Raw genomic sequence first — 13,825 nt, 5'->3', positions numbered from 1 at the left:
GTCTCTTCTCCATGGGGTGAGGGGAGCAGGGTACTTGGCGATCGTGATCTCGGATCATGCTCTGCATTTTGTGGACCTGATGTTGGACCCAAGCCGAGCTTTGAGGTCGTCCACCAGATAGAGGAGGAGAATGAGGGGAGGGAGCAAAGAGTGTCCTTCTGTGCGGATGATTTGCGAACCCACTCTTCAATGTAGGAGAGATAGTGATGTTGCTCAGGATGTTTAGCTCCTTTTTGGGCTACAAATGAATATTTTCCAGTGAACCCCCAGGTGAGGGGAGCTGATCTGGGGAGGTTTTTGTTTTTGTTCCAGTGTCTCCAGTCTTTCCTTTGCAAGGTTAATACATTGATATCGACTTTTGTTTGGGCTGGTCAGACCACTTGGGTTCATAGGATGTTTCTGCAAAGAGACAGGCAGTCAGAGGGGTTCGCACTTCCGAATCTGTTATGTTTCTATTGGCGGCAGATTCTGATAAGGCGGTTCAGGGAGCCGGATTCTGTAGGGGGCTAATGGAGGAGGTTTCATGCACAGGGTCAAGTCTGAGGGTCCTGGTTACTGCACCACTCCTGTTTGTCCCTGAAAGATCCTCTTTGAGTCTGGTGGTGATAGTCACTTTGAGGATTTGGAATCAGTTTAGGCAGCATTTTAATCTGGATTCCACGTCATTGCTGGCTCCATTTTGCAGGTACCATAGGTTTGTGCCGCCTGGTTTTGATTCATCGTTCAGGATGTGGGAGAGGGAGGGGTTGGTGAGCTTTAGGGACATGTTTTTTGAAGGTAGGTTCGCCAGCCTAGACGCGTTGTTTGAGAAGTTCCAGCTGTCGAGAGGGAACGTATTCAGATACTTTCAGGTATGTGATTTTTTTTTTACGCAAGGAGCTTTCTTAATTTCCCTTGGTATCGTCACCCACACATAGGGGCAGGGTCCTGTCCTTTGTCGAGTTAGGAGAGGGTAAGACTTTGGATATTTATGGGCAGATATTGGTGACGGAGCTGGTTTTGTTGGAAGAAGTAAAGGGGAAGTGGGAGGGTTAGCTGGGTTTGATATTTGAGGGGCGGGGGGTGGGTTGCGGTTGTGGAGTGAGGCTCTCCACAGGGTAAACTTCACCGCCTCTTGTGCTAAGTTAAGCCTGATCCAGTTCAATGTTGGGCACAGGGCCCACCTGACCGGTGCATGTATGAGTGAGTTCTTCTCGGGGGTGGAGGATAGGTGTGAGCAGTGCTCTAGGGGTCTGGTGAATCTGACGCACATGTTTTGGTCGTGCCCCAAGCTTCTTAGTTTCTGGGTCTCCTTTTTCAATACCATTTCAGGGATTTTGGGTGTACACCTGGAATTTTGGACATGCCGGTGCTGCACGTGGGGAAGAAGACCTTGCCTTCGCCTCGCTAATAGTCCAGAGATGTGTTCTGCTTGGGTGGAGGTCCCTGGTTCTTCCTACGGCTTTGGCCTGACTGGGGGACCAGCTGGAACTTTTGTACATCGAGAAGATGAAGTATACAATGAGGGGAATGGTGGAAGGGTACTACTCGAGGCGGCAGCCTTTCAGTGAACTGGTTGCCATCAGCTGTGGAGCTGTGATTTTGTTAGGGGTTTGCTTTCATTATGGGAGTGAGGGAAGGCGGGACTGGTGATTGGGTGGGTGTAGTTTGCGTATAATATTGTGTCGGGATTTGCTACAATGTTGGTGTTTTTGTTATCATGAAAATCTTGTTTGAATAGCACTACTGCGTCACAACGCCAAGAACCCAGGTTCGATCCTGGCCCCAGGTCACTGTCCATGTGGAGTTTGCACATTCTCCCCTTGTCTGCATGGGTCTCCACCCCCACAATCCAAAGATGTGCAGGGTAGGTGCATTGGCCATGCTAAAATTGCCCCGTAATTGAAAAAAAAAATTTAATCCTCTTCCAAGGTAACTCCAACTCGGACAACTTCAATGTTTCATAGAATGTACAGTGCAGCAGGAGGCCATTCAGCCCAACGAGTCTGCACCGGCTCTTGGAAAGAGCACCCTGCCCAACATCAACACCTCCACCATATCCCCATAACCCAGTAACCCCACCCAACACTAAGGGCAATTTTTGGACACTAAGGGCAATTTATCATGGCCAATCCACCTAACCTGCACATCTTTGGACTGTGGGAGGAAACCAGAGCACCCGGAGGAAACCGGAGCACACACGGGGAGGATGTGCAGACTCCGCACAGACAGTGACCCAAGCCGGAATCAAACCTAGGACCCTGGAGCTGTGAAGCAATTGTGCTATCCACAATGCTACTGTGCTGCCCCAACTCATAGGGTTTCAGTCTCACTTTCTGAGATGTTGTTCCACTGGACTCTCAAGGACACTCGGGCATCAAATTACAAGCACAATTTCAGGTCTTTGGCTATGTCAAGCAGAACGACACTGTACCAAAGGAGTACCTTTGACCCATCGGCCCACAACACAGAGCCACCAACCTTTTGCTGCTTCTTCGGATCTTCAGGGCTTCGTCTGAGCCCTGAGCACTTTTGCTCCCCACACTCTTTTTCTAATTGGATATTAGTTTTGTGATAAAAATTGGATGGCATGGATAAATTGGGGCAAAGGACCTGTTTCCATGTTGTAAATCTGTATGACTCTGCTCCTCTGTTTCTCTTAACTTAACTGGACCCGCTGCTGTCCCTTGTCTTTGTCCCTCCCTGGAACACTTTCTGGCTGACTGCTTAAAATACTGACTGTATCAGTCCTGCTATTCACTGACACTTGGACTGATCTGATGACTTACCAAATCACTCCAAGAGGGTCCCAACCCTGTTAATAGACAGAAACAAATGTAACAAGCTTTGGAATATACTGTACCTCAAATATTACAATCTCCATAGACAGCTAACAGAGCACACAGGGGGAAAAGAATGGATTTCGTAACAGGTGCTATATAATTGCAAATTGTTCCTTTTCCTTACACATTATATCTAGTTTGGTCGAGTGTGTGAAAAGTACTGAAACTTGGTTCAAATGTTCCTCAGATTCTGTTACCGTATCAGAAGTGTTCCTGGATTCAAGTGGCTTGTATGAAGTGAGAAAAAGATTGTCCCTCGAGATTAAAGCAGACCAATCGAGGTTTGTTTGGTGTGAAGCTGTGTTCTCACTGCCTGGAAATAAGAGCAAAGCTATGCGCTCAAAAGAAATACCCCTCAATAACTGTGAGTACTGATTACTATGAAATAGCTATAGACTGTATTCTAACATTGAAGGATCGATTTAATGTCAAACCTTGTTGTTTCTCTAAAATGTAACAATTGTTTTCTCAAGTTCATTGACGCCTGCATCCCTTATTCTTTCTACACATCACTTTTGTTTGAACACTTTGGGCCTGATTTTCATATTGCAAGTGGGATATGGCAATCTCGGGATTTCCCGAGATCGTAATCCTGCTTCCTGACTGGCAGTGCCCAGTTACGCTATTTTCATGGAGAAGAGTCAGGGACCAGTTTGAGTTGAACCTGCCATATCCCATAGAAGGCCCAAGATGGAAACAGAGGCAGACCTGACTGTGATGGCCAGGTTATAAGGCCCATCTTTGTTCACTGAGTTATTGGGCCAAATCTGGAGATGAGTGTGAGGCCCCCCTGACCCTTACTCCCTCCCCTCTCATTCCCTAGCCCTTCCCATATCCACTCTTACTTTATAATCGCTCTTACCCCATAACTCCATACTTTCTTACCTCCTTATCCATAATGCACTTCCCAACTCACTCAAACTAGTATCTACTATAAGTATAACTCAGAATCCGTATAATAACATTTGGAAGTTTTTGATAAGGTCCTCAATCTGTCAAAAACTGTATTAAAAAAATCAACTTAAAAACCATAATCCTCTTAACAGCTTATCTGGCAAAACAAAGAAATAATACTTGAAAATCCATGTTAAACCCATCTTCCTCTTAACAGATCATAAATCTGTCAAATTGACCAGGCTCACATTCCCCTTGACAGTTTTATCAACAACTCCTGCTGAAAAGTATCCATTAGTGGGTTTGAAACTCAGCCAAACATTCATAATAAAATTTCATTGAACAACTATCAGCAAAGAATCCTGAGCTGAGTACAATAAAATCTTTAGCTTTAGCCCTCAGTCACAGCATTGAAATAGCCAAATAGATGGCTTAGCTGAACCTCAAAGCTCGGAAATTTTCAGCCATCTGAAACGCTCATACAGTAGGTTCAGCTGAAGTTCAAGGAAAACATGAAACAATCAAATCCATAATTCCCTACTGTACAATGCAGAATAGCATATTATCAAGTGGATAATATACTCTAATGCAACTGAAGATTTTTCACTTCGATAATGTTGTTCAATTTAACATTTAACAAAACGTCAGTTATCATTTACAAAACAAAGCTCTATGATCAATCATCGTATTAAAATATATGTAATTTATGATGCAGTATTTAATTATGTTATGTCAAGTTGATAACATCTTTAGAACTTAACAGATCCTGATACCAAACCATGGTCCTTCTTTTGTTCACTTTACCTTTCAGTTGACGTGAAATATGTGGCCTTCTAAGGTTGGCTCAACTCCCTGAACATTACGGACAATCTGAAATTCCCACTCCTGCATTGGAGTTGGAAATGTAGGGCAGCTGGGTGTGGGATCATGACTTGGTCTCTTTCACATGCTAGTGAAAATTGCCAGTGCCAGGAACAAGGATATAATCCTGTAGCCAGGTCCTGCCCATTATTTGTAACACCCAACCAACATAATTCAGCAGCACATTAGGAAGGAATAATTCAGCCCACTGCGTATATGTATACTGTGCAGTATGTTAGACGTTTAGCTGCTGTTGTATAAAGAGTCAAAGGTTCTTCTCCTTTTCACAAACACCTTTATTTCACTTCAACAGACTCCGCACAAAACTCTATCTTCACATCACCTGACACAAGGCCACCTGAAGCTCCTTTACATATCAGTGTCAATTATTGGATAATAAACATAAATGACACAACTAATTGGAATGTCTCTTAACCCATTACTTAACAGTATCCCCTTCCTTGGAGAAAAAAAATAATTAGGTGAAAACAAAATTACAACAAACTCAAAAAAGCACACACAATTTCCCCCTTTCTCTTTTTTTAAACTTTTTTTTGGGAAGATAAAAAAACAGTCACAGAAACAGGTGCCCTTCATTAGCAATATCCAAAAGTTTCGATGAACTAGCCCTTCTTTTTGTAAAACAGTCAGATAATTGATAGCTACTGTCGACCCATTTAATTTTTGCTATTTCCCCTCTGTCCAACATCTGCTTCAAACCTGCGATGTCTATCCTTAAAATTTTTTCATTGACACTTTTTGCAGAGTGCACATTTTCCCACAGGGATTTATTGTCAATGTGACATTCAATAGGTATATTATCCTAATCCCCTTATCCCAAAATTTCTGATATCTGAGATATAAAATGCCATAACCACCGCCTCCACAAGGCTTAACGTCTTAGCAGCCAAAGTGCTTTTGACCACTCTCCTTATTTTCTTTGTTTCCCACACAAGAGGGCAACATTTACCATTGTTCCCCAAAAGGAAAATTATAAAACCTCCTGCGCTTAAAACTCCATCACATATATTTGGATAGGACGTATCACTATAAACTGAGTTTCAAGTGCCTATGGTCACCTAAACCGGGAACCTCAAAACACACTCCTGCATTTTTATTTGCTTTATTTGCTCCTATTATGTCTACCACTTTGGGATCATTCATTTTTGTACTCAATTCTAAGACATCAAAACTCACGTCCGGTCTAGTCTGTCTACCTAATCAATTCAGTTGCCCAATTAAACTTTGCAGTTGCTCTTTTTCCATCTTTGAAACCATTGCGTCTTTTTGCGAAACCCAGCCACGACTAATTGCTGTTGGGTCGATGCTTTCCAAATAAGATTGCTGACGTTAAGTTGCCCCTAACTTAGTCTGTCCAATTTCCAGTCCAATATATTTAAATGCATCGGGAGCCTGACTTCCAACCCTGAATTCCTTCCTCAAACCAGAGATTACAATAGCTTCAAAATCACTAGTCACACCCCACAAAAAATCATCGACATGCATCATAAAGATGCCAGAAAGATTTCCTTTATAGAGCTTGTAAAACATTGCCGGATCTGCTTTCAACTGGCAACAGGCGAACTTTAATAAAACTTTTTTTTTAAATAAAAAATTTAGAGTACCCAATTAATTTTTTCCAATTAAGGGGCAATTTAGCGTGTTCAATCCACCTAGCCTGCACATCTTTGGGTTGTGGGGGTGAAACCCACGTAAACACGAGGAGAATGTGCAAACTCCACACGGACAGTGAGAACTTTAACAAAACTGACCTGAACGAAAAGTACCAGACTCTAGACGCATCACTCAATCCATATACACATTTGTTCAACTTCCAGAGTACCCCTTCTGTGTTAGCTGCCTCTTTAGGAGGACAGAGAAAAATGTCTCTCTGGAGCCAATGCCCCTGCAATAAAAGCAGCTTTTATATCAATAGATTTGCATTCCCATGCCTTTGTGGCTAATAGAGCCAAGAAGATCTTTAAAATAACCTTTCCTGCCGTAGGTGAATCTACCCTTCTCTCCTGATCTTCTAAGTTTTCTTCAAATCCCCTTGCCACAAGCCTGGCCTTTGCCTTATAAGTTCCATCCGGAAGAACCTTTTCCGTGCAAATCCATCTGTGGGATAGAGCTCTTTGTACCCTATCTGGTAGTTCAGCGTATACACCAAATTCACTCCAACTATGCAGTTCTTGCAGTTTGGCACCTTTGATAATTTTTTCATTTAATTTATTGGAAGCCACCAAAATCTCACGTGCATGTGGGCTTCTATTCCTATCAGTATTCACAGTCTTACTCATGTTCTGTGGTCTTGATAAACTACGTTCCCTTTCTCGCCTGGTATCTCGTTCTGTACTGCTGCTGCTTGATCTTTCCCTTCTGCTGTGGGATGTCCTTTCAATAGTTCTCGACCTTTTCCTGTGGACCTGTTCACTATCCAATGTACTATCTGGACTGGCACTGTGTTTATATGCCCTCCATTTTTGAACTTCGTGTTCCCAATCCATTGTCTTGACTCCTACCCCTGAATGCTGTACATTCAACCAATGTTTATACTATCCAGTGGCCGTCTCTGCTCTCCTAATAACAGTTGCATCCTTCCATTGACTAGACCCTTCAGGCAAGTCTGTCACTTTTGTACCAACTTTTGGCAGTTGTCCTTTCGGAAAAATGGCCTGTTCGAATTCACCAGAAGTGTTGTGTTCCTCTACAGAAACCCTGTCTATATCAGTTAACTGGTCCTCATATTTCTGTAACACGTACGTACCAGATGACTCTGGTTCCTTGTCATGTCTGTCTGCTCTGTCCAAATTTGAAAATTTGAAATCTGTACCAATTATCCTTGATGAATGTACCCTACCAGTTTGATTGCCATGTTGCAAAATAATTGTTTTGCCATCTATGCCTATGATCTTCCCTGGGCCTTTCCATTCATTAAAATTGTCTCTGAGCAGGCTTGAGGGGCCAGATGGCCGACTCCTGCTCCTAGTTCTTATGTTCTTATTAATCGGACTTCATACTTACCATGAACATTGGAGTATAAGATTAATATTATGTATTAAAGCTCTGCGAATTCTTTCAGAGACTTCTGCTTCCAAAAAAGCTTTTCTACTGCAATGTAATGCATTTAAATGCTCAGCAAAGGCCGAGCTAATTGTAGTCCCTTCCCAAGCTGGAGTCTGGTCATCTAAAATGATTGGAATTTTAGGATTTCTACCAAACACTAATTGATCGGGACTATATCCCCCAACCATCTGCAATGAATTCTTTATATGTACCGCCCATGCTAAAGCTGAATTTAGCTTGCAATTTGGACTATTTGTGAAAAAATTTCAGAACATGTCATCTATTACCGCATGGTTTCTTTCACACTCACCATTACTAAATGGGCTTTCTGCAGCCGTATTCGGAGGCGGGATTCTCCGCGCCCCCCCCCCCCCCCCCGCCGGGTGGGAGAATCGCCGGGGGTCGGCCTGAATCCCGCCCCCGCCGTCCTCTCAATTCTCCCACCCCCCCCACAAGGCGCCGCCCGCCTCGTACAATCATTGATTGACTAAATCTGGTTGCGAACTCGACAAAATGCAAAATAAATATATTATTAGCTTTGTCCCAGATCTTCAGGTCCATGGCCACAATGTTGTTTATATCCCTGGCCAAAGGTAGGGTTACTATCGGTCGTGCTGGTGTCCTTCTGTACTTCCTACAAACTTCACAGCGGTCACTAACCTGTTCTATCAGTTTAGTATGGTCTTCATCCCTTATCCCTGCATCCTTTAATACATTTTTCAGCCTCCGAGGAGATGGATGCGCAAATTGCCTATGCAGTTTTAATACAACAACCTGTTTATCAGCTAAAGTCTCATTTTAAACTACCATTTACACATCCTTAACAACTCTACTTGAAATATTATTTGTCAGTAATGGAATACAATAGTGTCCCGACTGTGTAAATTGTAAGTTCACTGTCTTTCCAAAAACTGTTGCCTTATCCTGTTCCATATCCAGTTTCATGTGTGCTTTTTTCATCGACTGTCTGCTCAGAAGCAAAGGTATCTCACTTGATGCAACATCCGTGCTAATGAAATGATTCACTCCGGCAATATTGCAAGGGATCACCACTCTTTTCCGGGACTTCAGAGTATTATCATCCCCAAACCTGAAACTTGTGGAACTTTCAAATTCCTTAATCTTGTTACGATTTTCAAGGAGTCCAGCTTACATTTTAACCAGTCAATTCCACACACAGTAGATGTGCAGCCACTGTCCAATACAGCACAGTTGAAGGATCCTGCAACCAACACTCTCATTACCGGCGTAAAACTGCTTGTCAATAGGACAATGCCTTCTTTCTGGTCATCTATCTTTTTCCTCTTCTGACTCTTCCATGTCATGTGTCGCTTCAAACACTCTATTATAATGTGTTGTAAGCATAATGGTATTGAGAGTCACATCGAAAACATCGATTTATCATACCCTGAGCATTTCTGGGGTTCATCTTCCTATTGTAGGTTCTGACTGGTTTCTGTCTTCATAATCTCCGGGTCCCCATCTCCTTTTATAGCCTTGGAACCTGTTTGTAGCCGTGCGATTTCGCCATCCTGTTAGTAGTGTGTCTTCCATATTCTGCTTTATTGCAGACTGACCTATTTGGGTCATCAGAGCCATCGGAATCGAATGTTTCCCCAGAAACTTTTTTAAAGCTTCTGTCATCTGATCGAATAAGGTATCCTTTTCCGCAAACTGAACTCCTGTTAAAACCAGGAGCCTATCCATGTTGCTCACTCTAGCACAGTCAAGTAATTTAAAGACCAACTCAGACTGTGGAAATTCCAGGTTGTGTTTCTGCAGCCTTTCATATATGCCAAATTCCATTATGTAGTCTTCCATGGAGAATTCCTCTATTTTCCGGAACCTATCAAAATCCGACCATGCTTCATACGCACTTAACAAGTCATCCTTTTTATAATATTATCCATATAACATAATAGAGTCTCCAGGCCGTCTTCTAAGTCTTCCAATGCCAGCTCAGAAAACATTTTGCTTTGGATATTACTGTCATAAGGTAGAGAAAGAGCCAATGCCATACCTTGTTTTCTCTTTCCCAAGGCATCTTAGTCCACATAACTACTGCACTTCTCCATTGATCATCTGATCCCCTTTCAGAAAATAAGGGAAGTAGTCACATCCGGCCATCTTTATCCACGGTTCAGCCATATATCTTTTTTTTTCTTCTCACTCACTCCTTGGTTTTGTCTGGAAAAGTTGTATCTTTCGACCCCTCACATTTGCACTGCAACCATCCTCTGCCACCATTTGTTCGACATTTAGCTGCTGTTGTATAAAGAGTCAAAGGTTCTTCTCCTTTTCACAAACACCTTTATTTCCCTTCAACAGACTCTGCAGAAAACACTATCTTCACATCACCTGACACAAAGGCCACCTTTTACATATCAGTGTCAATTATTGGATACTGAACAGAAATGAGACAACTAATTGGAATGTTTCTTAACCCATTACTTATCACAAGAGTCTCATTTTTGCATTTTTAAGTTTTTTTAAAAATATATATTTTATTGAAAATTTTTCGATCACAATTTTTTTCCCCTTACACATCAAACATAAAAAAAAAAGAAAATTTAACAGTGAACAAATGGCTAACCAACATGGTCAACTAATCATTTAACATAAAATAAAACTTTCCACCCCCCCCCTCCCCCCCTCCCCCCCCCCCCCCCCGGGTTGCTGCTGCTGGTCATCTATCTTCCCTCTAACGTTTCGCTAGGTAGTCGAGGAATGGCTGCCACCGCCTGGTGAACCCTTGAGCCGATCCTCTCAGTGCAAACTTCATCTGCTCCAGTTTTATGAACCCCGCCATATCGTTTCACTCAGGAAAAAGATAATGTTGTGGAGGAGAATGCTGAGCCGCAGGCTATTAGAATAGATGGCATTGAGGTGCGTAGGGAAGAGGTGTTGGCAATTCTGGACAGGCTGAAAATAGATAAGTCCCCGGGACCTGATGGGATTTATCCTAGAATTCTCTGGGAGGCCAGGGAAGAGATTGCTGGACCTTTGGCTTTGATTTTTATGTCATCATTGGCTACAGGAATAGTGCCAGAGGACTGGAGGACAGCAAATGTGGTCCCTTTGTTCAAAAAGGGGAGCAGAGACAACCCCGGCAACTATAGACCGGTGAGCCTCACGTCTGTAGTGGGTAAAGTCTTGGAGGGGATTATAAGAGACAAGATTTATAATCATCTAGATAGGAATAATATGATCAGGGATAGTCAGCATGGCTTTGTGAAGGGTAGGTCATGCCTCACAAACCTTATCAAGTTCTTTGAGAAGGTGACTGAACAGGTAGATGAGGGTAGAGCAGTTGATGTGGTGTATATGGATTTCAGCAAAGCGTTTGATAAGGTTCCCCACGGTAGGCTATTGCAGAAAATACGGAGGCTGGGGATTGAGGGTGATTTAGAGATGTGGATCAGAAATTGGCTAGCTGAAAGAAGACAGAGGGTGGTGGTTGATGGGAAATGTTCAGAATGGAGTACAGTCACAAGTGGAGTACCACAAGGATCTGTTCTGGGGCCGTTGCTGTTTGTCATTTTTATCAATGACCTAGAGGAAGGCGCAGAAGGGTGGGTGAGTAAATTTGCAGACGATACTAAAGTTGGTGGTGTTGTCGATAGTGTGGAAGGATGTAGCAGGTTACAGAGGGATATAGATAAGCTGCAGAGCTGAGCTGAGAGGTGGCAAATGGAGTTTAATGTAGAGAAGTGTGAGGTGATTCACTTTGGAAGGAATAACAGGAATGCGGAATATTTGGCTAATGGTAAGGTTCTTGAAAGTGTGGATGAGCAGAGGGATCTAGGTGTCCATGTACATAGATCCCTGAAAGTTGCCACCCAGGTTGATAGGGTTGTGAAGAAGGCCTGTGGAGTGTTGGCCTTTATTGGTAGAGGGATTGAGTTCCGGAGTCGGGAGGTCATGTTGCAGCTGTACAGAACTCTGGTTCGGCCGCATTTGGAGTATTGCGTACAGTTCTGGTCACCGCATTATAGGAAGGATGTGGAGGCTTTGGAGCGGGTGCAGAGGAGATTTACCAGGATGTTGCCTGGTATGGAGGGAAAATCTTATGAGGAAAGGCTGATGGACTTGAGGTTGTTTTCGTTGGAGAGAAGAAGGTTAAGAGGAGACTTAATAGAGGCATACAAAATGATCAGGGGTTTAGATAGGGTGGACAGTGAGAGCCTTCTCCCGCGGATGGAAATGGCTGGCACGAGGGGACATAGCTTTAAACTGAGGGGTAATAGATATAGGACAGAGTTCAGAGGTAGGTTCTTTACGCAAAGAGTAGTGAGGCCGTGGAATGCCCTACCTGCTACAGTAGTGAACTCGCCAACATTGAGGGCATTTAAAAGTTTATTGGATAAACATATGGATGATAATGGCATAGTGTAGGTTAGATGGCTTTTGTTTCGGTGCAACATCGTGGGCCGAAGGGCCTGTACTGCGCTGTATTGTTCTATGTTCTATGTTTATCCAGGCCTCCAGTCCGGGGGGTTTCGCTTCCTTCCACATGAGTAAAATCCTACGCCGGGCTACTAGGGACGCAAAGGCCACAACATCGGCCTCTTTCGCCTCCTGCACTCCCGGCTCATCCGCAACTCCAAATAAAGCTAGCCCCCAGCCTGGTTTGACCCGGACCTTCACCACCTTCGAAATCACTCCCGTCACTCCCTTCCAATACCCCTCCAGTGCCGGGCACGACCAAAACATATGTGCGTGGTTTGCCGGGCTTCCGCCGCACCTCCCACACTTGTCCTCCACTCCGAAGAACCTGCTCAATCTTTCTCCCGTTATGTGTGCTCTATGTAGCACCTTGAATTGAATCAGGCTAAGCCTGGCGCACGAGGAAGAGGAATTTACCCTGCTTAGGGCATCAGCCCACATACCCTCCTCTATCTCCTCCCCGAGCTCTTCTTCCCACTTTCCTTTTAGTTCGCCCACCAGCTCCTCCCCCTCTTCCCTCATCTCTCGGTATATCTCTGACACCTTGCCCTCCCCGACCGACACCCCCGAAAGCACTCTGTCCCGGATCCCCTGTGTTGGGAGCAGCGGAAATTCCCTCACCTGTTGTCTTGTGAACACCCTTACCTGCATATACCTAAGGAAGTTTCCCCGGGGCAACTTATACTTTTCCTCCAATGCTCCCAAGCTCGCAAACGTCCCATCTATAAATAAATCTCCCACCCTCCGAATTCCCAACTGGTGCCAGCTCTGGAATCCTCCATCCATTCTTCCTGGGGCAAACCTGTGGTTGTTCCTGATTGGGGACCCCACCAGGGCTCCCCGCGCACCTCTCTGTCGCCTCCATTGTACCCAGATATTCAATGTTGCCACCACCACTGGGTTCGTGGTAAACTTTTTTGGTGAGAGCAGTAGCGGCGCCGTCACCAGCGCCTCTAGGCTCGTCCCTTTACAGGACTTTCTCTCCAGTCTTTTCCACGCCGCTCCCTCTCCCTCCATCATCCATTTACGAATCATCGCCACATTGGCGGCCCAATAGTAGTCGCCCAGATTCGGTAGCGCCAATCCTCCTCTGTCTCTGCTACGTTGTAGGAACCCCCTCCTTACCCTCGGGACTTTCCCTGCCCACACGAAGCTCGTAATTCTCCTGTCTATTTTTTTTAAAAAGGTCTTAGTGATTAGTATAGGGAGACATTGAAATACAAATAAGAACCTCGGGAGGACCATCATCTTAATTGCCTGCACTCTGCCCGCCAACGACAGTGGCTGCATGTCCCACCTCTTGAAGTCCTCCTCCATTTGTTCTACCAATCGTGTCAGATTAAGTCTGTGCAAGGTTCCCCAGCTCCTAGCGATCTGAATCCCCAGGTATCGGAAGTTTCTTTCCACTTTCCTTAGGGGCAGGCCTTCTATCTCTCTACTCTGGTCCCCAGGGTGTATCACGAAAAGTTCACTCTTCCCCATGTTAAGCCTATATCCCGAGAAATCTCCGAACTCCCTCAATATCTGCATGACCTCTGTCATCCCCCCCACTGGGTCCGTCACATACAACAGTAGGTCATCTGCATATAGCGACACTCGGTGTTCTTCTCCCCCTCTAATCACCCCTCTCCATTTCCTGGAGTCTCTCAACGCCATGGCCAGAGGCTCAATTGCCAACGCGAACAACAATGGAGATAGCGGGCATCCCTGTCTTGTTCCCCTATATAGTCGGAAAT

At 44.4% G+C, this 13,825-nt stretch overlaps 1 protein-coding gene across 1 annotated transcript in view; it reads left to right on the top strand.

Annotated features, from left to right (window-relative positions):
• LOC140391391 (T-cell surface protein tactile-like) overlaps window positions 1-13,825 on the top strand; it is a 187,579-nt gene that overhangs the window by 126,389 nt on the left and 47,365 nt on the right. Inside the window, exon 7 of the mRNA XM_072475939.1 lies at window positions 3,010-3,186. Coding sequence (XP_072332040.1) covers window positions 3,010-3,186 — 177 coding nt within the window. The remainder of the gene's footprint in view (window positions 1-3,009; window positions 3,187-13,825) is intronic.

This window comes from Scyliorhinus torazame, chromosome 15 (genome assembly GCF_047496885.1).
Source record: "Scyliorhinus torazame isolate Kashiwa2021f chromosome 15, sScyTor2.1, whole genome shotgun sequence".
NCBI lineage: Eukaryota > Metazoa > Chordata > Chondrichthyes > Carcharhiniformes > Scyliorhinidae > Scyliorhinus > Scyliorhinus torazame.
The sequence above is the reverse complement of the archived record's forward strand: the minus strand, read 5'-3'. Positions and strand labels throughout refer to the sequence as shown.